The sequence below is a fragment of the Spea bombifrons genome, chromosome 5 (genome assembly GCF_027358695.1).
Source record: "Spea bombifrons isolate aSpeBom1 chromosome 5, aSpeBom1.2.pri, whole genome shotgun sequence".
Classification (NCBI taxonomy): Eukaryota; Metazoa; Chordata; class Amphibia; order Anura; family Pelobatidae; genus Spea; species Spea bombifrons.
In genome coordinates, this window is record NC_071091.1 from 19,704,434 (window position 1) to 19,731,758 (window position 27,325).

Consider the following 27,325-nt stretch of genomic DNA (forward strand, 5'->3'; position numbering starts at 1 on the left):
AAGAATGTTATCTAATTGAGACCAACTGGTCTCATTGTTCCTTATAAACTTAGCAATATATTCAGTAAAAGGGCTAAAAACCAACAGATGTTTTTCTTTAAAGAAGTCAGACAAAGATTTTTCATACACAATAAATCAATTCCTAGTGGATTTTCAGGACAGTGCACTAGGCAGACTATTAAGGTAAAATGTGAAGTATTGTTTACCTCGGTGTGTATCCAGAACTGGTAAAGGAGGTTGAATTGAAGATGAACAGCAAACACTGACGGAGGAATAAAAAACGCCATCGGCCAATAGAAAATCTACGGAAAACCAGATAACAAAAGAATAATTATGTCTTAAGTAAGCAGCAACCCTCTTTACACTAGCTGCAGATTAAAATAAGGGATGAGTAGTGTCTTAAGAAAGAGTTAAACGTTTTTAATGTTCATTTTTGTAATTTATCTACAATAAATGAAATATTAAAAAATACAGTAAAATAATATTAACAACACCAAGGACCTACAAACAATTACAGTATTTTAGCTTAGCATACTACAAATAAAGGCCGCCTGCTCTCCAGTCTCAGTTTTGAGAGTATATTTCTTTACAGAATATCTTGTAGATCTCTTAGAGACATTTAGGTTGGAATATCTCTGTGTTTACCAAAACTGATCATATCGTAATGAAACTGTAGTCTGAATTAGTTAACAGAAGTAGAACTGTTTCTGTGTATTTCAAATATATTTTGCAATGGTTTCTTACACGTGCGGTCAGAGTGAGCGAAGGTGTGATTTCCATGCCCCTGTACCTACGATTCATTTTGAGGCAAATAATGGTGTTTTTGGACAAAGGAATTGAACCAGATTTGAAAACAAAAAAGGCCTGAAAAAGATTTTTATTACGATACATCTGGTGCAAATCATCTAACATACTTCAGAGTTTTGTCATATTACAAATATATGATTGTATTTGATAAATCTATAATGCAGTAAACTTTAGAATTTGAATGTGGGTTTGATGCATTAGCCTGCAATGCTCTTATGTGTATTTTCTATTCAAAGAGCATTTTAATGGATTTTTAACCTTATTTCACCTTATTTTAAATAGTAATAGTTTATTGTCAAAGTAATAAAAGCCGATTAGTTAAATGAAATAATGTACAGAAAAAATACATTCAGAAAAAACATATAAAGAATGGAAGTACGCTATTATTTATATTCTATTGTTACAATTCTGTTAAAAAAAAATTGATTTCACAGTTGAATGGCTTCCTTTAGGCATAAATCGTGCTTTGGCTATTAACCCACTTAAAGGAAAATAATGGATTTCGGTTTAGAAAAATTGCCCAAAAAGTGAGTTTGTTTCCAATCTTCAGATGAAATATATTATTTGTCTGAGGAAAAGAAACGTGTAATATTTTAAATGTATCTTGAATACCACTAATGGTCCACAGGTGGAATTTAACCTTCTACCACTTGCAGAAAAATTGGTCAATTTTTACTCAGTTTCTCTGCATCCAATTTACATGATTTGCAAAGTATCTCTTACTATTATCAGGTGTTTTTATACTCTACTGAAACACAATACAATACACCACCGCAGGAGTAAAGCTACAAATCAGAATGCATTAGATCTCATCATTTGTGAATTGCTGGATAGACCAATTACATTTTTTGGGAAAATTGCCATGGTTCATAGTTAAAAATGTCCATGCTTGCATTTTATCAGACATATGTTTTTTTGCTTTTTCGATCTCATTTGGTTTGTGGTAAATGTAGTAGCTAAAAAAAAAACAATCCCAAGAGCATGCCGCTCAAGTACAACCAATGATATATATGACTCACTGTATCTTAGCTTACATTATTGGAACGTTGGCTCATTCTTTCGATAGAAGGTTGCTTAATTAGATGGCCCTAGATTTCTTATGGTCCAAAGCCAAGCCGAGAAACTTTTGTTACATCACATCAATGTTTTTATTAGAGTCTGATACCAGAAACAGGTTCGTCTTGGAAAAAAATTGTTGAGGACTGGAAAGTTAGTGGCCCAGCTTAAAGCTCACATATATATAAATAAAAGTGAGCGAAGAATGTAAATCCTTGGTCCTTTACTAGCGATTTCAGTCACACCCATTCCTAACAGGTGTATAAAAACAAGAACATAGGCATGCCATTTCCATAGACAAATATAATTATGTTATAGGGCGCCACCTTTGCCACAAGTCAGTTCATGAAATTTCTGCCCTGCTAGATCTACTGCAGTCCACTGTAAGTTATTATTGTGAAATGGAAGTGTCCAGGAGTAACAACAGATATAGACCATGGGCGATCACAGAACAGGGCTGCTAAGTGCTGAAGCATGTGGCGTGTAACACAAGCATTGACATGAAATGAGTTCCTATGGCTGAGAAGTTCCACACAAGCCAAAGATCAATATGCACAATGCCAAGCATAGGCTGGAGCGGCGCGATGCATGCCACCGCTGGACTGATGGCATGAAGAATCACTCTTCATTACTTCATTATATGGAAGTATGATGGATGAATCTGGGTTTGGCTGATTCCAGGAGAATGCTACCTAATGGAATGCATAGTGCCTACTGAAACATTTGGTGGAAGAAGATAGTAGTCTGGGGCTGTTTTTAAGGGATCGGGCCCTTAGTTCCAGTGAAGGTTAATGTTTTTAGAATGGGATGTCCAACAAGCACATATAGGTTTGATGATCAGGTGCCCACATACTTTTGGTTATATAATGTACAATAAACGTATAAAGCCTTAGCTCAGTTACAGGGAAACCCAAAAGATACAACAAACAAAATTGTCTAATGGCAATCACCCTTCCAAGGTAAGAAGAAATTAGTGGGTGAGCCCTCATTTTCCATGCGGGATTTGTATCTTTTCCTTATAAATGTACAAAGCGTTATATTATATTTCTATTTTTGTATATAATAGGTTTCAAGCAGTCTGGTGTGTAAATATAACCATATATATGGCCTCCACCTTATTGAACTTATATATTAAAGGGCTAGAGTGGCTTTGTTTAAACAGGAACAGGTGGACAAATCGCTAAATATGTTTCTAGGCACAACTGGTTATTGTTTGAGACTAAAAGTTTGAAAATTGTTTGTATTATGCCAACCAAGCTTAAACCAAAGTATTACAAAACTGAAAAGATCCAGTGTAACATGTAGGCGCAAAAAAATAGTAATGCTTTATTTTTTATCTTTTGCCATAAAACGTGTTTTATTTAATCACAACCACTGGTTTAGCCACATTTGTCTGCGTGCCGTCTTCTAAAGCTGGGTTTAAAATGTGCCTTTAGGCAAGATGTAAAATAAAGCACGTTTTATAGCTAGGGAAATAAATAAAGCGTGACTTAAATATTTATCTCGCTTTGATCGTTGTTGGCTCATGTATGTCTGCTTATTAACCTTATATTGCAAATGAAAAAAACACCACCATCTGTGTCAAAAAATATTATTAGTGCAATTTCTGACAAGCATCATTTTTTTTCAGTTTGTGGTGCACAGATGTGAATGGCATGTATCATGTTCAATAACCTTTTCCAAATCTTCAAAATGTTTCTGAATCCAGAAACATTATTAAGTTTCCAGTCTCTTCTTGTTTGATGTTATATCTTGTAAAGCTATAATATAGCGGTTTCACAATGTGCTCATGCCTTTTCTCACACCTTTTCACATCTTACAGTTGTTAGATTGACCATTCATGGCTTGTATGATATGATGTTACAAATTCCTGAGTTCCAAGGATACATTATTTAAGCTACAAATATGGTTTTTTTTTTCAAATAATGAATAAATTAGGCATTTACAGAATCACAACATAAAACATGCTTACTGACATTTAATTATTATCATCACATTTTTGAGCTTACAGCTGTGTATCTGCAAATCATTGAAAAAAATAGTAAAAAAGCATTAACATTTACTCGCCAAATTCCTGTATTGGTCAAACTCAAATATTATTGTCAAAAATACATAACATATGTATTAACAGGGCAGTTCTTCATAATCAAATGAAAATAGTGTCAGGTTAACCCCTTAAGGACCAGGCTGTGTTTTACCTTTTGTACCATTGGGACCGAGGCTGTTTTAACACTTTTGCGGTGTTCGTGTTTAGATGTAATTTTCTCTTCACTCATTTAGTGAACCCACACAAATTATATGTTGTTTTTTTCAGCACAAGAAGGGCTTTCTTCAGATACCATTGTTTTAATCATATTATCTAATTTCCCATAAAAAAAATAATAAAATATGATGAAAAATGTAAAAAAAACACATTTTCTGACTTTTACCCCAAAAATCTTTTACTCATCCAAAAAAGCTAATGAAAAAACCTACTAAATATATTCTACTATTTGTCCTGAGTTTAGAAATACCCAATGTTTTTATGTTTTTTTGCTTTTTTCTGCACATTATGGAGCATTAAGTACAAGTAGAGTTTTGCTATTTCAAAGCCATTTTTTCCAAATCTGGTAATTCTTCCCCCCATGTGCCATTTCGGGTATCTTTGAAGCCGGCCAATGCAATTTACCCCATCAAATCATATATTTTTGAAAACTAGACACCCCAAGGTATTTCAAATGCTACAATTTTAACTCTTTCCATGCACTAATTCTACCATCAGCCTTTGTCAAACTTTGTGGTAGTAATTTATTTTGTGTTTTTTTATCGCTAAAATTGCTCTTCAGGTATGGATTTACAGCTCCTGGTATACATCACTTTCAAACAACACCCCAATATGTGTTCAGCAACATCTCCCGAGTACAGTGATACCCCTCATGCATGGGTTTGTTGGGTTGTTTGGGAGGTAAAACGCCACATTTAGGAAGTGCACATTTTTTAACTTGGAACTTTTACCTCTGGTCATTCTGCCCCCATGTCCTAATAGGACCATCTTTGAAGCCGGCTAATTCAATTTACCCCATCAAACCATATATTTTTGAAAACTAGACACCCCAAGGTATTTCAAATGCTAGTATTTTAACCCTTTCCATGCATGAGATTCTACCACCAGCCTTTGCCACACTTTGTGTTAGTATTTTTTTGGTATTTTTTTTTACACAAATTGTACTTTGGGTATACATTTATAGCTCCAGGTATACGTCACTATCAAACAACACCGTAATATGTGTTCAACAACATCTCTCGAGTACAGTGATACCACCCATGCATGGGTTTGACTGCTGTTTGGGGGTTAAAAGGCCACATTTGGGAAGTGCGCTTTTTTCCCCCTATTTTGGTCAGTCTGTGCCTATGCCCTATCTTTGAGCCTGGCCACTACAATTTATCTCATAAAACCATATATTTTTGAAAACTAGACACCCCAAGGTACTTAAAATGGTAGTATTTAACCCTTTACATGCATCAGATTCTACCACCAGCCTTTGCCACACTTTGTGGTAGTATTTTTTTTTGTATTTTTTTCACACAAATTGTACTTTGGGTATAAATTTATAGCTCTAGGTATACGTCACTATCAAACAATACCCTAATATGTGTTCAGGAACATCTCCCGAGTTCAGTCATACCCCACATGTATGGGTTTGTCTGGTGTTTGGGGTTAAAATGCCACATTTTGGAAGTGCGCTTTTTTTTCCCCCATTTCGGTCAGTCTGTGCCTATGCCCTATGCCCTATCTTTGAGCCCGGCCACTCCAATTTACCCCATCAAACCATTCATTTTTTTAAATTAGACACCCCTTGGGTATTTGAAATGCTTTTATTTAAATTTTTCCATGTCAGGATTTTTGGGAAGATACAGCGCTAATTTTAGCACTTGCTCATAATAATAAACTTTATTTTTTTATTTTATTTATTTTACTCTTTTTGGACTTTTTTTTTTACATTTTGCTGGAACTGGATAGTTCCTCTAAAGCATAATAATTTTTAAATGTTACCATGTTTTTTTTAAGCTTTTTCTTTTTTTCCTTTTTTTTAATATTTTTTTTTTATTTTTTTTTAATATTTTACTAATCACATAGTGATTAGAAAGCTGGGCTCCATTGACTTGTATGGTTGAATGCAGTACCTGTATTCAACCTGCAAGTGGAGCCAGAGTTCACTAGAGGGTCTGGAGACCGTCTAGCCAACTTTTAAAACTTTATTATTCTTTTTCCCGGGCCGCCGCCATCTTGCGGATGGCGAAGACAACGTGCAGCTGCGGCTGTGACCGCTCTCCGGAGCAGTCACAGCCCACCCAGAGGTAAGTGTTTGGTGTCGCTGGATGCCTCCTGATCGAGGCATTCCAGCGACACCATTGACGTTTAGGAGGTGATCGTTGATTGCCTCCTAAACGCTTTTAAAACGGGCGTCCGCCGCCATACAATGTATGGCGGCTGTTGACGCCCCGGGGAGGGGCCAGACATGGCCCATCATGCCGATCTCGGTGTTGCTGAATGCCTCGACATCGAGGCATTACAGCAACACCGTTTAAGCTTAGAAAGTGATCGTTGATCACTTTCTAAGCTTGTTTAAGTCCCATGACGTGTCAGGCACGTCATAGGCCGTTAAGTGACCGTTTTGCATGACGTGCCTGACCCGGCAATGGACGTTAAGGGGTTAAAGCACACAAGTAATACATATTTTCTCATATTATGATAACACGTCCCCAACCCCCGTTTATGCCCTTTGGAAGTGGTCTCAGATATGATTCCCAATACAGACAAAGCTTCATAGCTTTCTATATGGTAAATGCCTTAATTTTAGGCTAATTTGCATTATGATATCATTGTCTTCCTCCTTACCATAAACCTCCTGTAGTATATCTAATAATTCCACACTTCTTACCCAGTTCCTATTTTAGCACAAATGGCTACATTTTCCAATGAGTAGCCCTGAGAAGGCATCTTTCTTCTATGCCTGTTCGGCAAAAAATTGAAGACATTATAAAGATTGTAAAACCGAAATAGAGAATGTTGTGTAAAACTTTCAGAAACTCAGCAGTCATGAGTTTCACATAGTCTGTTAAATGGGGTTAATAAAAAATAATTATTGATGAATATCAGAAGAGAAACTGTGAAAGTTATTTTCTTTATTATCGATTTACAGAAAAGATATATAACAGTTGGTCTTTTGGAAGATTTTTGGAACTTGGAAGTAGCATTTTAAACCCAAATGTCCCTTCAATGGAGGGCAAAAGGGGTTTTAACCTGAGACGATCCCTAAACTTTTAAAACAATGTATACTTTTATTTTGCCTATGTGTATTTGTACTAAAATGTTGAAGTCTGCTATGCTGAACAGAACTGGATGAGACATTTATTTCCACAAACAGTACATTTTCTAGTGATTCACAGGGATTCTCCGCTTTAGCCGCATATTTGTTTTCTCAAAAACAGTGAATGTTTCGTATAATTTTGTTTTCATGCAGAAATTCATTAACCACTTAATGTGCCATAGAATATTTTAATGTAGTGCCAAGGGAATTGTGTTTGTTTTCTTACACTGAATTCACATTATCTGCTCACAAAACCACCAATCTATGCTTATAGTTAGTACATTTTCCATAGAACTTAATTGTTCAGTTGGTCATTGAATCTCTATAACCTCGGATCGGCCACAGGTAGACAACTGATCGTCACAGTGGGGAATATATGTCCTCTTCTATGACCATCTGAGGATGGTATATGAGATAAGGGCTTTAGCATATTCCTCTTCTTTAAACACAGACACATGGAAAAGAACATTATGACCAGTGTCAATAATAAGGAGGGCCTTATTATTTGAATGGCTTAAATAACCATTAATTATTAATTGCATAATTAATGTTATTTGTGCCACTAATAAGATCAGTTTTATTTTAAAATTTAGAGATTTTAGGATGACATACGGATTGTTACGTGTGTATATACCAACACACATTTTTAGTGCAGACAAGGATCTACCGTTTCTTTAATCTCAGATACCGTTTCTTTATTCTCAGAGTTACAATTTCTGGTCAGTGATTGAGGATTAAAAGATTAGCTTTTTATCTTCTCCTGTCTGAAGTGCTGCATCTCAAAGCAACAAGAAAACACACAAACTATACTGGTTTAAAGGAATTTCACTTTACCGTTATATACTTAAAAAATTAGTTTGGTCCTTTCAGTTAAATACGGTCTTTAATATCTAACATCATCATACCCAATGTTTGTTTATAGTTTTCCTTTGAATGTAACTGCTGTTTTATTGTACTGTTTGTACCCAAAGTAAGAGACTCTTTTTGGTTCTCGTGAAACAAAACTTTATTCAGCAATTTCCGAAACAAATGTACATCATATACTTTATGGTTTGGCCTTAGTGCTAGTAGCCACACATGGTCAAACAAATCTGTAAGCAGTCTTTTCCTGTTTTAAACATTCATACTGACCAGATGACATTACAGATTTGCAAGGCACCTGCTGCAACACAAACTGTTACAGGCCATAAGAAATACCGACGAATCCAATCTTCCTTTTCTATGCTCAGATATTTTCTTTGGCACATGAGATTGAACAGGTGTACTTAAGTACAGCTCAGCATGTTTATGCTTTGCTTTAAGAGATACGCTTGGTAAGCTTTACCCTCCTTGGGAGAAATTATTTTTAAAAATAGAACTTAATTTTGCAGTCAGATAAGGTGATGATTCTACAACATACTAGTGGTGGAATATGATTTACAAATGTAGATAAATTGACCCTTATTTATAAAGTGCAGTTCTGGAGTAAATAGTTAATTGTGAAGCAATCGCCAAGAACATTCTTTTGGTTTCTCTACTTTTACAGCTTTGCACCAAAATAACTCTTTGCATAACTCCTGTAGAATGTGACAGTAGAATAAGCCCATTGGCCCGGGCAGTACTTTGCTTATCTAGCTTCAGGGATGTTGAAGTCCAGGCCTCATAAACAAGCCAGTATTTTTGGATGTCCTGGCTTCAGCACAAGGCATTCAAAATGATTGAAATGTTTGAAATCACTTGCGGTAAAGAAACAATTTAAGGAATGATGTGTATTATGTGTATCGTATCTGTCCTTGCAAGTTCTATTTCTATGTTTGTATACATTTTTAACAGGGATACAAAGCGTGTTAAGAGTAATTTGACGGTGTTGACCATTTCTTCCAGGACACTTATATATCTTGCCAACTAGTACATGTACTATAGGGTAGCATGTGACCTAGAAAAATGGCTGATGTGTTCTTTTAGAACACATTCACAGAAAGATGAAAAGCATCATTGTGTTTTTATGAGAATTTTGTGTGACTTTATTGTGGGAAGGAAATCAGTGACATGAACTGGGAACAAGACCCACAAAAAACTGACATGAACCGATTCAATGAACCCAGTACCCCTTTCATTATAAAATAGTGACTGTCCTCAGCTGAAGTTTGATTACAGCTCCCACTAAGCCCAGTAATGTGCTGTTGTATCAGATCTATGGGAGTTGAACTCCAACGGGAGCAGAACTGCTTCGGCTTGCTCAACAATACACTAATGTATTCAATTTCTAAACTCTGTTCAGATTGGAAAATGTGAAATAATGGAAAAGCCTTAGTAAGTGTATATATTGGTGACATAAATGTGTAAACTCTTTCCTGCTTCTACAACTGGCCAATTTCTATGATGTTTAGCCCTTGTTATTTGTTGGCAAGTATCCCGGGGGTCTGAGTGCAGTGGATTTGGGTTCTTGTAATGGCTTTATACAATATGTAACAGATTTAACACAGATTGGTTAGTAATCACCAGTATCTTTTTTCCTTCAATGCAGTTCTATGGGAATATAGTTTATGACACACTTCAGTGACTAACAGCTTTATGACAGGAGGCCTCTCCAGAGATCATCCATTTGATAAGCCTTTTCATTATCAAGCATTCACTAACACACAGGCAGATATATTAGGATTACCTCAAAAGACCTTTCCACTATAAAAGAAATCGGGGGTTTTGGTACAGACATACTATAGTTTTGCTTTAGGTGGCTTTTTATCGGACGATGGACTTTGAAGCACTAGCAGAAGGAGCTCAATCTCTCAAGAGCAAACCTTGGGTGAGCGTCTCCTGCCTGAAGTCCTAAGTTGGCCCTAAGTAAATCTTTGGAGAAATCTCACAGACCTAACCATACATTAAATTGGATAAACATGGTCCTTCTCACAAGAAGGATAGCAAAGCCTTTCACAATCAGTAAGTACTTTACAGTTTAGTGAATAAAGCTTTCACGTTATGGCTTTTTTGTTTTAAATTATACTCTATATACAACTTTTATTTACACTGCTACTGTTTGCAGAAAACCACATGAAAATGGTGCCTATTATTATTATGCTTTTTTGCTATGCGCTAACATATTCACAGCGTTGTACAGTTACATTTACACATATAGATACAAAAGACGTTTGGGACCCGGCCCATGAGCTTGCCATCTAGCCTTAACGCGCCTTTATACAAATTTCCTGGCAAGAATGGGGAGCATATTAGCGGCCCACCTGTGATCTTACATTCTAAAACAAATTATATAGGGTAATTGATAATAACAATACAATATATATAATATAAGGGCTTGTTACAATTACAATTCAATGAAATCACTAAATGGGGTGGAGAAATCTTAACATTCTCAGTCAAATAGCTCTGCTTTCTCTTGAATGTCTGTGAAACATACAGAAAACATGCTGCAAAAGTTGGGAAATCTGCCAACGGAGACTGGCAAGTTTTGCCTCTGCACTTGGATGAGAGGGCACTGAATGGTGCTTAGGGAATCCTATAAGATGATAATTTTTGAAAATGAAATTTTAGATTGTTCTGGCTTCAACTCAATATTCAATTTTAATTTTCTGAATGTAGTCCTCAGTAAATAATTTTGCGTGGTTTGAGAATGTATTCTACTCACCCAAGAGAAATATTTTTGGAGGAAAGATTGCCTTAGGGCTGTGGTCAGGTTGTAATCTTCAGAGCTGTGATGTGTTTGATGGCCTGCCCATATTATGTTAACCTCTGCAAAAAGAAAGAATAAGTCGATAAGTAGGGAAAATGCTTTCATAACATACTTGATTACATTCTCATAATCACTATTTAAAAATTCAATTCAAACTGATTCCACTACATTATTTTACTATACTGTAGAGAAAGAGGTAGAAGAGAAATGGAGATTCAGAGCAAATTGTAGACTGGTCAGTGTAATGCCCAAGCTAAATTGGATAAGAATACCAGTAAGATTTAAAAAGTGACTTTGGTTCATCACTGTAGTAACTAAATTAATGATCCAATTAGCAGATCTATTGTAAGAATCGAAGTTGATTACAGCTTGGCTCACTAGTGGAACATCCAGAAAACTTGCTGCAAAAGTCGGGAAATCTACCAATAGAGACTGGCAAGTTTTGCTTCTGCACTTGGATGAAAGGTCCCTGAATGGTACCTAGGGAATAGGGTGACCGCATCGGCCATGTTTTCCACATGGTCACCCTACTGGGGAATCCTATGAGATGAAAATGCTTGAAAATTATATTTTTAGATTGTTCTGGCTTTTAATTTTCTGACAATTTGGATGAGCCAAAGAAACAAGCCCTGGGTGCATATACTCAGTATTGCGTGTCTGCTTTTTGTAATTCTGTGTATTAGATGGTTGTTATTTACCATGGCATGTTATATGTGTGTTACTGTTCATACATAATATAGCCATTATGTCGGTACCATTTCTTTGCTATCTCCATTCCATGTTAATTGCACTATAATGCTATAATGCAAAACAATATTAAACACACTGCTTATTTATTATATATCTCTTACCATTATCCAGAGAGTCTCAATCGTTTATTATGCTCTCCATTTTATGGTTTAACAACCACCAATACATATCCGTTTTAAAGTGAATCTAGATGCAATAATAGCTGTTGCCTGGATGGAGAATGAATGCTGACTAAACCTCATTAGCAGTCACTCCACAACATTCAGCACAAACAAGCTTCCAAGAGTCTTTCACGAGAAACCAAAAATAGAATGTACGGCAATCAACGAGCCTGGACCGTGTACATGCGTTGTACTGCCATGCAGATCAAAAAGGGTAGTGTTATACTGCTGTCGGTGATAGAGGCAATACAATGAACTGTAACACTACAATTCTAAGGGTCTGGACTTGTGAGAGATAAAATCATAATTCCATAACTCTCTCCCATGTGTTTCATATTGTTAGAAAAAACACTTTAGGAACTGGACCATGGCCAAAAGCAGCAAATCTTGTCACTTATCTTTCTCAAACTGCCGCGTGCAACATTCAGTAGTTTATTATTGCTGAAATATTATTCCAAGCACACACGTATCATATTATTAGTATATAATATTACACAAAACTATACAGGTGTATCTAAGCTATCTTGCCAATAGCATGGGCAGGACACACACTTGACTTGTTTTAGCACACAGTGGGTATTGATGTATTGGTCCCAGAGAAGACCCAGTGATCCCTTCTTGTTGCATGTTAAAATGAAGCCTACAATATCTGTTGTAGGCTTATCTGTATTGCTGCTGAACTACTAGTTGGTACTTTTGTTCTTTAATAGGCTTTTTCATAAGTGGTTAATAATAACTGTAATGCAACTATTTTACAAAGTTATCAAATTAATTTTATTCATTCTGGATGTCAGTGTCATGTTAAAGTAAATAACTCCTGGAATACCGCTGGTATTACCAATTCCTCTTACGTTGGCCAGATGCTAAGAAATATGTATAAGGGAATCATCATTATAATTTTAAGTGGCATGTAGTAGCTAGCTGTTACTGCTAAGAAAGAAATGTGCACCAATCTCAAGAAAAAGAACTGTAAAATAAAAAGCAAAATTGATTATTAAATTAAAACCTATGAGCACAAGTCATACAGATGACAATCCATGGGTTTTGCCAAATGGGGAGAACAGGTGGTGGGTTGTATACTTCCGATGTGTATCAAACATTCAAAGCGTAGCTGTCAGACACATGGATTATATCTTCAAGGCACCTAATAAATAATACACTGTTTAGTATTCCTTTTATCAGTTAAGGGCTGCAATGTCTGGTGTGTAAGCAGACATGGATAAACGGTCCGGTAATAAGTGACTCCCATATACAATTAGGAAACTTGTAGTTACAGATTAAAATAAGAACATTTCGTAATGGAAGTAATGACCTCAAATTATTAAACTGTCTGATAAACTAAAACGCACACGCTATATGAAGTTTTTATAAATACGTTTAGTTTTGGAATGAGCTGTAAAGGTATCAATTCACCTGTAAGGGCACGCGCTATACATATGAATAAATATAGCATTTGTTTATACATGGAACATTTGTTCACGCCCAGATCAGAAGCTATACCTAATATATTCAAAGGGGCAATAGCCCTTTTGGGTGCAAAATGTCTTTTGGTGTGGAAGTGTGGCCTCTTTCATGTTGATCTACTGATGTTTTCCTTCCTAGTAAAAAAATAAAGGTATGATGCCAGTGTTTAATAATACTTCTACTACCCTTAAATTTAAGTGATGGTAACATAACTTATGTAATGGTACTTAAATGCTGAAATGCAAAAAAATCAATCAATCTATATTTATATTATATAGGTACAACTACTTTGTTACTTCTTCCAGATTGGACAAAGAGACGATACACCATTTTCATGGTGAAAAACAGCCATTATAGGACTTAATATTCAGTGCAGTCTACATATTATGCTAAGATTACAAGTCTTTTTCCCCTAAAGTAGCTTATGTACATGTTACTTTACAATTTTATGGACAAACTATAACATGATATGTTCCATTCTCCATTTTCCCTAGCCAATATCCTAAATAGGCTTGCTGTTGTCAAACATGAGAAACACCTTGCAATAATATTTATCTGCTTATTGATGGCAGTGAAGTGTGATATGTGCAGCACCGGAGAATATAACTTACATCAAATTAAGCATACTGTTTTTTTTTTAGATTTAGAGTTTGCTCACTAGCTTATTTTCACTGTGAGTCTTTAAAGACTCATAAACTTCTCTTCATTCTTCTTCAATAAAAAAAAATGTTGCGCCACTGTAATGTCTGAATTTGTCATGTGAGCCATTTATAATCCTGAAGGAACTTAGAAGGAAATCACTTGTAAAAAAAAAAAAAATAAAAGAAGTATAATTCTCCCATTGTTCTTTTTATTTTCAGTGAGTTGTGTGTATTTTCATTTGGCTTGATGGAAGACTGATGAGCATCATCACAGAAAGGAAGTACAGTCTGTTCGACTTCTTCGAATGTAAGATTTTAGGGTATCCTTTTACATCGAGCTCCCTATGAATGTTTTCTCTGTACTTCAGGAGAGAGGTTATGCTGTTATATAGCAACATCCTCATTTTCATTGTTTCTACGGTTGATACACAGCAATATTAAAATGAGAGTTTTCAAACATGTTCTTCGTGGTAAGAATACTATTTTGTATAACAATGACTTGTGTCATTAGAGAAAAATACATTGCTCTTCCTTACAATCTCTTCTTCTAGCTTCTAGTCATATTTTACACACAATAGTGGCCCAGCGTAGATTTAGCAAAGAAGTCAATGGGACACATATTGCAGTGGTATCTGCCCAAGGTTGGTTGAGTCCAGTTAAGATGTCTACCTGTACCTATGTTTTATTTAAAAAGGCCTTGTTGGGGGAAGTCCTTTATGAAAGTAAGTGTAGGTACAGATTAAAAAAGAACAATACTGATCAACTGAGTCAATAGGATATAGTTATAGATTTCTAATGGTATAGAAGTAAAGCATGCCATTTCACACATTTGTGGGTTTATGCATTTGTAGAGTATGTGTGACAACGAAGAATTATAACAAAAACTGTATATTATTTTAATAATGTAACCACATAATATAAGGACTTGTTTATATATGGAGCTCCATTAAAATGCAGCTGTAATGCACTACCTATGGAAATGGTGATTGCAAGTACTGTGGAGGCATTAAAAAATAAACTGGATATTTTTAGCCAAGTTATGGTATTTAGAGTTCAAATAGTAATTTACAGGCTACTGATCCAAGGATTATTTTGACAGTTTATAGAGTCATAAAGGATTTTCCTCCATCTTGGCAACATTAGCATGTGCTTTAAATGTGTTTTTTATGTTTAATCAATCCAGCTGCAGATCTCTTGAAATGGGTTTAACTTAAACAACCAATATTAACCATGGGTAAGCTAACCAAAAGGCCTAAAATATGTTGGCCGAAGAACAAATTGGCTCACAGTCATGCCTACCTAGCTCATGCTAATGCCCTCCAAGGGGTATGTATGCGCAGAAAAGGAACTCATTTGGGCTCAAATGCTGTTTAAATGTCCTGGCCGGACCATATTTTAGACTTAGAGTAGTGGCCACATGATTTAAAACTGAATCACAGTTGCCAGAAGAGTTTGCAGGAGTTGTGTTTTCAACTCACTAGCAAATTTCTCCAACCCAAAGTCCTGAGTTGACCTTGCATAAGGGATAACTAAGGAGGCTAAATAAATCTTGCTGATTGAAATATACATTATAGAAGGATAGCCAAGCTCTTCCTGCTGCAGAAGCTCACTTGGTCAAGGGGTTGAAACCCTCCCCTCTCACCTCTCTCTTTAGTATATAGATCCCATAAAAAAATAAAGATAAGAGCAGTCCAGGAGAGCAATTATTTTCTGCCATTTTATAATTTTAAATCAACATCATAATTATTTAGTAGATAATCATATTCTCATATCTTATGTTGTTTGTCACTTAAAAGCACAGTAATACTTTCTATAAAGTGAATCTAGAATTCTACCCAAAAACTTCACTGATATCCCTGACCTTGTACCTTAGTGTTACTGGAACTGCTAACATAGAGAGTATAACGACGGATGACTGTGAGATGTATTTCAATATTGACAATGTAAAGTGATCTTGTGTTAGCAAGGTCTGCAGAAAACGCAGTCCAAAAGAATATGTGCCAGCAAATCTCCCTGGGATCTTTTATGAATAGATGTAATCTGTATTCCAAAACGTAGCAGGCACTATTTTAAATAATGTACATCCATGGAATCAGACAATGAGCAGGCCTGTTTAAAACATGATATTACTTTACAGCTTGACCTGTGTTACCCTTTTGTGTTTTCCTCCTTATATTATTTCTATGTCTTGTGGACAAAAATTATTTTCACAGTTGGGGATATCTATCTTGCAAATATCCCAGTTGAAAAAATAATAATGGAAAACTTCCTTTTAAAAATAAGATGTGGAAGATGCCAATTTCCAAATGTAGCACAAGGTCATTTTATAATGACTGCATGCCATCTAATGGGTGTTGTATATTTGTTCCAACGGTACCTAGCGCAATAACAAGAAAATATTTTATGTACATAAAAATATATTAATACATCCAAAGTATACATCTTGGAAAAATATAAATGAATACAAAAAATGTACATTCAAGTATGTCTAATTATGTACAAAAACATAATCATCCATTAGGAAAATAGTGTGTGCAGAGAAAAATGAAAAAAAAAATATAAAAAAATATATAAAAAATAAATATTTGTCCCCTTTGTGACCAATGACATACCAGGTACATCATTAAAAGATGTTCCTACAGGACCAATGACACACCTGATATGTCATTGGTTAAAAACACTCTGAACCGCTGTTGCTGACCGCTCCATGACTGGAGTAGTAAGTCTACAGAAGATCAACCCTGATTATATGTACGGATACAGTCAGATGACAAAGACAATGCTTGTAAGTACTGACTTCACCTCTGTTCCCTGCCTCTCTCCTTCTCACCGTGATCTTGAGGGAGACAGAGAAAAGTAAAAAAAAAACAGTGCTCCTCTATATAATTTAATTATATATATATATATATATATATATATAATTAAATAAATTAAATATAGAATAATTCAAATAAATGAAAATTATATAGAAATATAGGGTGGTTTCTGAAAGCACAGGTTAAACAATGCTTTCCTAAAATAATGATACTATTATTTATCAATATACCTACATATTATTTTTATTTGTATGTTTTGTGCATGTTGGCTTAAATCACACATAAAGCACAACCATCTGCACATTTTTTCCCATTTATATAAAAAAGGAAGGTGTCTCCCTGATACATTTATAGAACCAACAGAAAAAGCATAATGCCAGAGCAAAATTAATGATTAACCTCACTTGGGGTCTCTGTATTTCTAGTTTAAGCATGTTTATATGAGTAATAGCGATACTTAAATACTACATGCAATTATTCCATAATTTAGAGTGTCAGCTGTTTAAAAATGTAATATTAAGTGCTTTCTAATCTGCTCTGAGTGCATCTTTGTCAGGAATGAAAGTGAACAAGCTTGTGTGACTAGTGTAAATAGCAACAAAATCCTCATCAGTCATGGTGATATCCTCAGTTTTGTTTAGGATATTAGTAGTATCCTTAAGAAAGAGTATAATGTTACTAATCAGAGGCTGTAAAAATGTATTCACAAAGATAGCAAGTTGATGGAGAACAGCTTATGTGCCAACCACAACAGGGCAGCCTGGCGTAAGCTGTCTGGAAATAGGTCCAATATTACTCACTATTATACTAAGATCTCTCTGTCTGGTTTTTAACAGATGTGCATACTTTCCAAACAATGATCTAAGAGAGAACCTGATCATTTGGCTGGAGCACATTGATGGTGCTGGCTGGTTACATTGTTTTAAGCATACTGTCACCTTCCTTAGCACATTCTCCCATAATTACATTTTATTTCATTGTTACCGATTAAAAGGATATTTTTTTTAGTCTGATTTTGTTTTATTGGATATTTTTGCAATACAGAAAAGGAAAAGTTTTCCTAATAAATACATTCATCATAAAATAGTATATATATATATACATAAATATAGCATGGTTGCATTATGCAGAAAATGAAAAGGAATGCAGGGCAAAACAGAAGATTTGAAAACAAGTCATAGCATTTGCATTCATCTTAAAAGAAATGTATAAAATATATAATATGCTTGATTATATGCATTATTTATATGTAGATTTTAAATGTTGTATTGTCAGTAGAAGCTTCTACTTTGCTTCAGCCTAAGACATTGGACTCGACTTGGACTTGCTATTTTTAGAATTGAAAAAAGACTTTATTATACTTTATAAGGTTTAAGGTTATTTAACAACCATAAAACAGAATTCAGCCTGTGTGCAGATGAAGAGCTGTTAATATGATTATTATTTCATTGTCTGTCTTTCGATCATCTGCAGCACATCGTCTGCTGTTGTTTGGTTACCTTGAACCAATTCACCAATATGCCACAAAAATATTAAAATGTATATTTGTAGTAAGTGACTACACCACGTTTATTTGTTCCAATTTGAATGTGGGAAAACTCATAAATCATTAGCAACCTATAAATAAACATGGGTGCTGAAAGACTTATGTTTCCTAGAAATACAAGAAAGATCATTTTACAAATAGTTTGGCCAGAGGTAAAAATCATAGACTTAATGTTTGTTTACAAGCTGCTATGGATTTCTTCCCCAATTAACAACAAACGGCAATATAGATTTTTGTTCTGTTATTGAGGAGGTTCAGGGACCACTATTATGGAGATGTTTATGTATCAAGAAGCTGAAAAATGCAAACTCTCACAACAAGGCAGTAATTATGGAATGGGTTGGTACTTTATGAAGAATAATATCAGTTATGGTGAACTAGTTTACTGCATATGAACTCCCGTGTGCGGAAATCGTGGAAAACAGAGCTAAGAGGGGGGAGTGAAATATACAATATGAAGAGAAATGAGGGAAAGAATCCTGGAACTGGGGAGAGGAGAGAAAATCGGTCTGGAAAGGACGAAAGAGATATAAAAGGCGATCGGCTTTAAGGAAGGGTCTGAAAAGGAGCAAAACACAACTGAAATATAGACACAGACTAAACTACAAAAGGTATTCCAAGTACTTTGACCTCCATCTCAGCAATATCAATCAAAACTGAGATTGACTGATGCCTTAGCATGTCTCGGATGCTCATCTTGTATGTTAAAGTATAAGGGATAGAACATGGTCCAAAAAATACCAATAAAATATACAGAAATTGTGAAAAAAAACAATATTTACTAAAAACGCTAATATCTAAAATACACTGTCAAGCAGAACTAAGATGTATCTTTTGTACTCAGTAAACATTAATAATATTTTCTCTAATACCCTTGTTTACTCTCCCTTTTTTTGGCCACCATCACAATTATTAAACATGTAAGGAGGGGTAGGCACAATGTGCTCACTTTCTTGGCAAAAGTGTATGCAGTCCATCATACAGGCAAAAAGATTATTAAAGGCACCCTTTAGTGTAATGTGCCAAGGATGAATTGTAATAGATTCTCATGGACATGAGCGTGATGTTACCAAAAAAACACTTCCGTTCTCTGCCCATTTCGTTCGGCCAAAAAATTTTGGGCAATTTTAAATTTGGGATCGAAATTCATTGCATCTCTCTCACGCTCTTTAAAAGTTTCCCTACCTTCCCTTCCCTACGGACCACTTCTGCTTCTGCCCACTTCTGCATCTTCCTTATCTATTATCTTTTATCTTCTCCCTTCTCTTCTATCCTATATATGCTATATTCAATCTTCTATCCGCATCTCTGTGGACATAACCTGGCAGGAATTTCCGCCATTTAGGGAAACATTTAGATAGCGTGAGAGAGAGTGAATGAGAGTGTGTGAGTGAATGTGGGCCCATGTATTTCGGACAAAAAATCTGAGCTTTTTGCTTTGTTTTTGTCCAATTCATAGGGGTCTGGCCTCATTTTCATGGCTTTGAATTTTTACAAAACTTTAATAAACCTGTACAAATCCGAACCCACAAGTCTAGTGTTAATGTGTGCAGGTATTTGCATGTTACTGTGTGGTAATCTGTGTGTAAGTGTTCCTGTGCTACTTGTTGAGGGGGTGGGCACTAAAGAAATACTGGACCCAGATGTCAATAACCCTAGGCTCACCCATGTATTAAGCTCTTCATCTTTCTCGATGCATTCTTCTCTACATATTCTAGGTTCTTGCTATTTTATACATTTTAAATATTGTTTTGGCCACTGGGGGTTTTCCACTAAAGTTTGCAGGAGAGGAGCAGTTTCAACCTACTGACTTCATATTGCATTATTAAGGACCGACCATGACAACTTTCTTCTACACAAAAGGTTGCACCTGCCCTGAATAACACGTATTGAGTTCTGTCAGAGGACTTTCAAGAGATCTATTTATTATGCAGGGCCATCCAAGCTCTTCTTGCAGTGATAGCTTACAGGAGTTGATTCTGAAAGAACTTTTATAATGTAGAGCCAAGCTTGTTTAAAAACAAAGACAGCATACTGTAATTATAACATGGTTTACTTCAAATGATATGGTATATATTAGCCTATCCTCAAGATTGTAAGCTTGCGAGCTGGGCTCTCTACACCTAATGTATCGGTTTGTCTTAGTCTGTCGATTCTTGTTTTGTCATACCCCTTGAATATATGTATTGTATTAAGCGCTGCATAAATTGTTGGCGCTATATAAATAAAATATAATAATAATAATATTCTATAATGTTTAAGACACACCTCTTTTTTTGCAACACTCATTAATAGACGCTGGCCAGAGTGCTGATCTCTGAAGTGAATGTGTAAATGTCATATGTTTTCTTAAACAACATTATTCATCTGTACTTCCTTATTTCATGGATCCTTACTGAACTCTGAAGTTACATATTTAGTTATTAGACAGTAAAATACTACATAAAAGAATAAGGAAACACCGGGGCATACAGCAGAATATCATTACTGTCAGCATTCCGAGAAATGAATATACAAAGGCACGTATTGTATATCCATTGTTCGAGGGTGCAGTACACTTTACAGCTCATTGGAAGTAGTATTGTATGTCCTTTGCTGGGGTAGCACACAGTAAATCTCGTTCTCTCTGTTTTCATAGAAGGATATATTTATCAAGCAATGTTTTATGTTACAGGACCCCAAATAAACATTGCCACCTAAATGTATGTCGTGGATATCAGTTGCTTATTTATTATTAGTTGTCTTACCTAATAACAATAATAATGTCCTGATTTTATAAGACACAGCAGTATTTCACATCTGATCTATGTCACACGTCATGAGAGAATACACTTCCATTTTGTTGCATTTACAGTTTACTCCCAGTCATCTCTTTACTGCCTGTCTTATAGCCACTATATATGTATATGCCATGTATGATGGTTATGAACTCCACATTAGTTAGTTGAGTGTTTTCATCCAACAACTGTGAACATTTGGTGTGTAAGCAGGGATCAGGTTTTCACCAGCATGCTAGCCAACCCTTTTCAGCTGGGTCCAATTGCATAGCATTAATTTCACTTTACATTTATAACTAAAGTACACTATGTATATTTTTAATATCCCAAATCTTATGTTAATTGTAACTCCAAGGTGGCTCATAGACACTGGGTGGGATTTCTAGTGCTTTTAATAATTTATTGCTTGTAGCTCTTAATCTCTCCTCTGTTTCTATTCCTCCTTATGTATGTATATATATATATATATATATATATATATATATATATATATATATATATATATATATATATATATATATATATATATACACGTTAGTATTGTGTACACCTAAATATCAAGCCCTAAGAGGTATATAGAATGTGAGGTCTCTGTGTCCACACACTAAATTAACTTATACATTTTAATGCCAACAAACTGTTAACAAACTTTCTCATAAAATAGAAAACTATTGAAAAAAAGGCAGACACAAAAGGGCTTCTATGGTTATAAGGGGAAATAGGTTTTATTATATTACATCATTCTTTAATAGAGTTTGACCCTTCAACAAATGAATCTTAAAGATCTATGGCCCAGTCCATTAAAAGTTGGATAGCAATGGAAGTGAATTAGACCGTTATATTAAGCTATAAGTAAAAGAAGTAGAGAAAAAGAGGAGCAGCCAGAGGTGAGAATAGAAGACACAAAGCAGACACTCTTCTTTATGTCTGCCTGCCTTTGCCTAATGCTTTGGCTTTATTTCTCACTTTCTCACCGTCTTCTTTTTTGCCTGTCTCTGTCTTCTATCTCAAGTTCCCTTCCCTTGGCTCCTGTCTACTTTAGGCTCCCGATACACCTGGCCCCTATGCTTCTAGCATGTAAGATGATCCCAGAATGGCATTGCCTGCACTGCGCTGATCTATGTATGGTGTTCATGATATACTGTTTGATGCTGAGATTCATTTTCATGTGTAAAATAACTATATTTGACATGCAAGTTCTAAGGCTACCTGCAATAGAAACCATATGTTTCAAGTCGATCTGCTTGATCACAGACACATACGAGATATAAGCACAGATTTTAAATGCCTACGTTTTTTTGGCAGCGCTATCTAGTAGTAAATTTCAAGTTTTGTGGACATTATTAACTCACAAATGCACGACCAAACTATAGTACCTTTTTGTAATTCATTTGGAAGTGGCTTATAGAGATTGATATGTTATATAATTTATATACATATGCTCACACATTTCTACATTATATCTCGTTGGTATATTTGTTTTAAAATGTAGTTAGCTTTTTTATTTAGCTCACCATACATAGCTAGAGTCTCTGGGGATGTCCAATGTTTCAGCAATGTTTCAGCAAAATTTCCAGCTCTTTTTTTAATACCCTGCCTTGTACACCAGCACTAGGGGTCACATCATTTTTTATTACTGTTTTTCATTTTTAAATCTTTTTGAGTGGCAAAAAAGTTTTGAGTGACATTACAACTACATAATCATTTATATTCAACTTACATATATAGAGGTTCACTCTCTTCCCCACAATATGGTTTACTTTACAAGAGCTTATCAGATTATAATAGCTCTTTAAATTACTATTAATAAAAAATTGTTTAAAATTTTTGTATCCTTCAATGAATCTTCAATATAGTGTTTTATAAATGTTTTTGTGTATTTAACCATGCTCACTGCATCTTCCTTTAATTATTTTGTTTGCTTCTTCTATAGAAAAGATCTTGGAGCACCTGAGACTTTTATATGCTATTTTGGATCCATAGTTTGTTTGTATTTAAATGTCTTATCGGAACGCAGCTGAAACTTACTGTTAAACCCTAAAAAATGGGGCCAGCTGCATGTATGCAGCCTAAAATAAGGCCAAGCAAGTGGGCAGCTAGCAGCCATTGAAATAAAAAAAAAATATAGAAGAGATTCCAGTCGAAATCACCATGTCATCTCATCTTTCTTAAACTAAATATTGAGATAGCTCAGTTGGTTCAACTGAGCCCTTCATTCTTCCCAGGACGATAAATGAGTACCATTCATTGGGTAATATTAACTATTATTCAGCTGCTGATTCTGTTAATTCTGAGAGCGTGTACTTAAAAGCGCTTTGAGTCTCACTGGGAGAAAGGAGCTATAATATAAATACTAGGTGTTAAGTTTTATGTTAAATAAATGCTTAAAATGTTTAAAGAGTATAAAACTCATTTGGAGGAAAAATTTGTATATATGGAAACTCTTTATCATTTCTGTAAAAAAAATGAAATAAATTCAAAATCAGGATTGTATTTGGGTGTGTTTTTAATGGCCTTAAGAGAACTGAGTGATAAAGGATGAGTGATGACTAGTCCAAGATTGAGTACATTGTTGCAGGATTTCACGAAAGCCTCTAAATGTATATGTGTTTGTTAAAGCTGCTTAACATTGACAGGGAACCAATTCTGTGCCTTGTAATGTTGGCTATTGTTATATTATTGCTAAGTACCCCAGGAGACCTTCATATGTATATAATTCAAAAAAAACACTTCCTGCATTTTTTGACTCCCTTGTCCACTCTCCAACCTGCTCTGCCAGAAACCTTCAGTCAGAAAAGATTTATGATGTTCCTACTAAGAAGGTCAACACTATTATATCACCAGAGGGTTTCTTCTCAGAAAAAAAAATAGTAACATCAATTCACGACTCAATAGGGTAGGAGATTTGGCTCAAGTATTCAGGATTTGTCATAATAACCAATGCATAAAGAGCCCAGGGTTCCTACGGGGTCATTCATCAATCCTGTAAGACACAGTAGCCCTGACTCCTATTGCATGTGAGATGCGTGTCATGCGTGCAAACAGCTGTATGGAATTAGGGCCTGTGGATTTCTAAACGGTGGTAGGATATGCTGGATGACAATTTTCATACCGAGAAGCAATACTCAAAAAGTAGCTCCCATTGACAGTGGAGAGAAATGTGCATTATGAAAAGTTACTTTTTTTGTTAATGCTTCACCATATGTTTGGTAAAACTCCCTGAAACTAATAACATTATAGTTATTCGTATAGCACCAGCAGGTTATGTGGCGATGCACTTAAAGATTAGATGTCACCAACAGAAATGTAAGCATTGTTAAACTATTTGTGCTAAATATAACTGTTTTTTTTTTCCGATTAATATAATTGTTGAGGACAGGGCCCTGTTCAAGTCTAATGGTACCCTGGGCAGACCTTTTATTCAGCCCCCATTCATCTAGTTGTGTATTTTATAAAATCTGGAAACACAATGCATGCACATGATATTATGTTAAACCGTGTTGTTTTATAGCACATAATATGCAGAATTTCCAACATTCACTAAACATTAGTTGCATAGATATATGCTATATGAAAGGGGAATAAATGAGAGCTATCCCTAGAGCCTGTAGGACTGAAAAGACCCTGTCACAAGAAATGCCTCCTGCTCAAACACTGAAGAAGTCATTATTGGGACAGTATTATTGACAGTCGCATATTCTGGCATAGGCTAAGGGTGACAGGTCCAGGGCCACAGCGGCCCCCTGTCACATAATAGGAAGGTGAATTCCTCAACTGTTCCTTTAACACTTTGAAGGACTGTGCCATGTCGGCACAGCCTCCATAGTTCGCTTCCGCCTGGCGGGACTTGTGCTAAAGATGGCTCTGGTTGGAGAAATAAATGTAAACGTAAAGTTCTATTTAACTGACGCACGTGGCCAAAAGTGGCCAAACAATCAATTCCCTGCTGTGAAGTTCTATTTCCATCAGGGACCGTCAATCAACAAAAAGCTTATAAAAGTAAATGATAACTTAACAATGGAGGATTAATCATACATAGCTGCTGTATACACAATAAAAGTATCACATTGTTTTATGAAACTTACTGAACTGCAGTAAAATAGAAAAATAGAATTTGACAGCAGATAACAACCATTTGGTCCATGTAGTCTGCCTGTTTTTCCGGCTATCCAGGTTTAAACCTTGGTCCTCAGAGTAGCCATATGCCCATAACATGCATATTTAGATTCCCTCACTGTATTAACCAATACCACTTCAGCAGAGAGGCTGTTCCACTAAAGTAAAGTAAACAATTGCGAAAGCAGTAGGTCTGCTTTAAGATTCAATGGAATCTGTGTGTCTGGTTGAAGATGAAAGAATGCAATCAAATTATTTAGTGATAAATGTTAAAAAGTATAAATTATCTATGTGTCTGTGTGCTAGCGACAGATAGCTATGAGAGTAATATGTTGTTTTCTAGATTAATGTCATACGTAGTATGATAAGTTGGACTTGCCAGGTAAAGAAAGATTCTCTCCCATGCAATATCATCGTGCAAACATTTAGTTAATTTATTCCAAATAAACTTGATCCCCACCCAGGGATGTGAAATACAATTTTCTTGTATATATTTTCCCAGTGTTTCTCTAGGGTAATCCGTCCCACACTTTTTTTGTGTGTGGGTGTCATGGGATTGCAAGCATCCGCAAACTGACAGGAACTTGGTAATATGCCTTCAGCTGCAAATAAATCTTCACTATTGTAGTTATAAAACTTGAGAACAGGACTTTCTATAATAAAACATTTGCTAAAAGAAACAATTATGGGCAAGAAAGGCCATGTATAAATATACAATGCCAAAAAATAATTAGTATAGCCTACTTGGTCTAAAGTACTAAGACTTAAGCTTGTGAAATACAATATTTGATCTTAAGCATTGTGAAATAATGAATACTAGGTAAAAAAAAAAACACCAGTAAAGACTGAACAAATTCAATATACATGTAAAATAGATATTTTTACAATTTACAAAAAAATATCAATTGCCTCAGTGTATAAAAAAATGCTGTGTCTGATGGCAAAAAATAATTAGAATATAAAGTTAAAATGCACCCTATAGTTATCATTAAAACATAGAATTTGACATCGGATAAGAGCCTTTTGGGCAAACTAGTCTGCCCATTGTTCCTGCTTTAGCGACTTGGACCTTAATCATTCTTGTCTTAGAGTCAGGTAGCTTTATGCCTATCCCATGCATTTTTTAATTATCTCACTGTGTTAGTTTCTGCTTCTTCTGCTTGGAGGTTTTGCATATGGAAATATTTATCATCATTATTACATATAAAATATTTTTTTTTTATTATGGGGTGTTCCATTTTAGACAATGAAATGACGGAGCCACTCTACCAAGTTCTGTATATAGCAGACTAAACCTGATTTCAACAGTCTGTCTATCCTTGAAAACTTGGTTCTATTATAATTATAAAGACAATTTATCCCAAGGAATAAGAACCAGACAATCTGCATTGGCAGCAGTGCTATAGAGGAGAGAGGAGCTTCATTAGTGTAAGTGTATAAGTCTGTCTGAGATGGAAACCCAAGTCTGTGCTTACTCTAGTTATAGCAAAAAAGTAAGGAAACAATATTATATTCAGATTTCCTTTATACAGGAAGGAATAGTCTTGATTTGTTTTTTAATGCATATATAGAAATCAAAAGACCAACATATTTTCTTATTATTTTCTGTTCCTTTGTGGTCAGTTCTAAATTTATTGTACCTGTATCTAGCCTTCAGCATAATGTTTGGATTCTTGTTTGAGTGATGCTGCATTGAGGCACCAGACATTGACACTTGACAATTGACCTAGTTTTTAAAATGCCTGCAACCTATTAAAAAGTTGAACCTCTTTGGTATGATGTTGCTTCATGGTTTACTCCTGTTATCTGCTTTAATAGTAACCTTGACTTGTCTTTGTGTGTTTGACCCAGATTGACTTGAAACACTGACTTCTGCTTTGCTGATTTTGCTAGTCCTGTCTCTGCTGTATTCTGGTATCCTGGCACAGCTTGTCTTGACTCTGTAGTCTTCTGGTATCCTGGCACAGCTTGTCTTGACTCTATAGTCTTCTGGTATCCTGACACTGCTTGTCTTGACTGCTCTGATTTCACAGAGCTGGGCTTAATGGAAGAGTGGCCAGAAAAAAAGCCATTGCTTAAAGGAAAAAAATAAGCAAACATGTTTGCTGTTTGTCAAAAGGCATGTGAAAGACTCCCCAAACATATGCAAGAAGCTACTCTGGTCAGATAAGAC

The 27,325-nt window shown here is 35.3% G+C and overlaps 1 protein-coding gene across 1 annotated transcript in view; it reads right to left on the reverse strand.

Annotated features, from left to right (window-relative positions):
* AGMO (alkylglycerol monooxygenase) overlaps positions 1-27,325 on the reverse strand; it is a 91,514-nt gene that overhangs the window by 48,083 nt on the left and 16,106 nt on the right. The window contains exons 5-6 of the mRNA XM_053467269.1: positions 10,837-10,940; positions 207-302 (exon numbers count right to left, since the gene is read on the reverse strand). Coding sequence (XP_053323244.1) covers positions 207-302; positions 10,837-10,940 — 200 coding nt within the window. The remainder of the gene's footprint in view (positions 1-206; positions 303-10,836; positions 10,941-27,325) is intronic.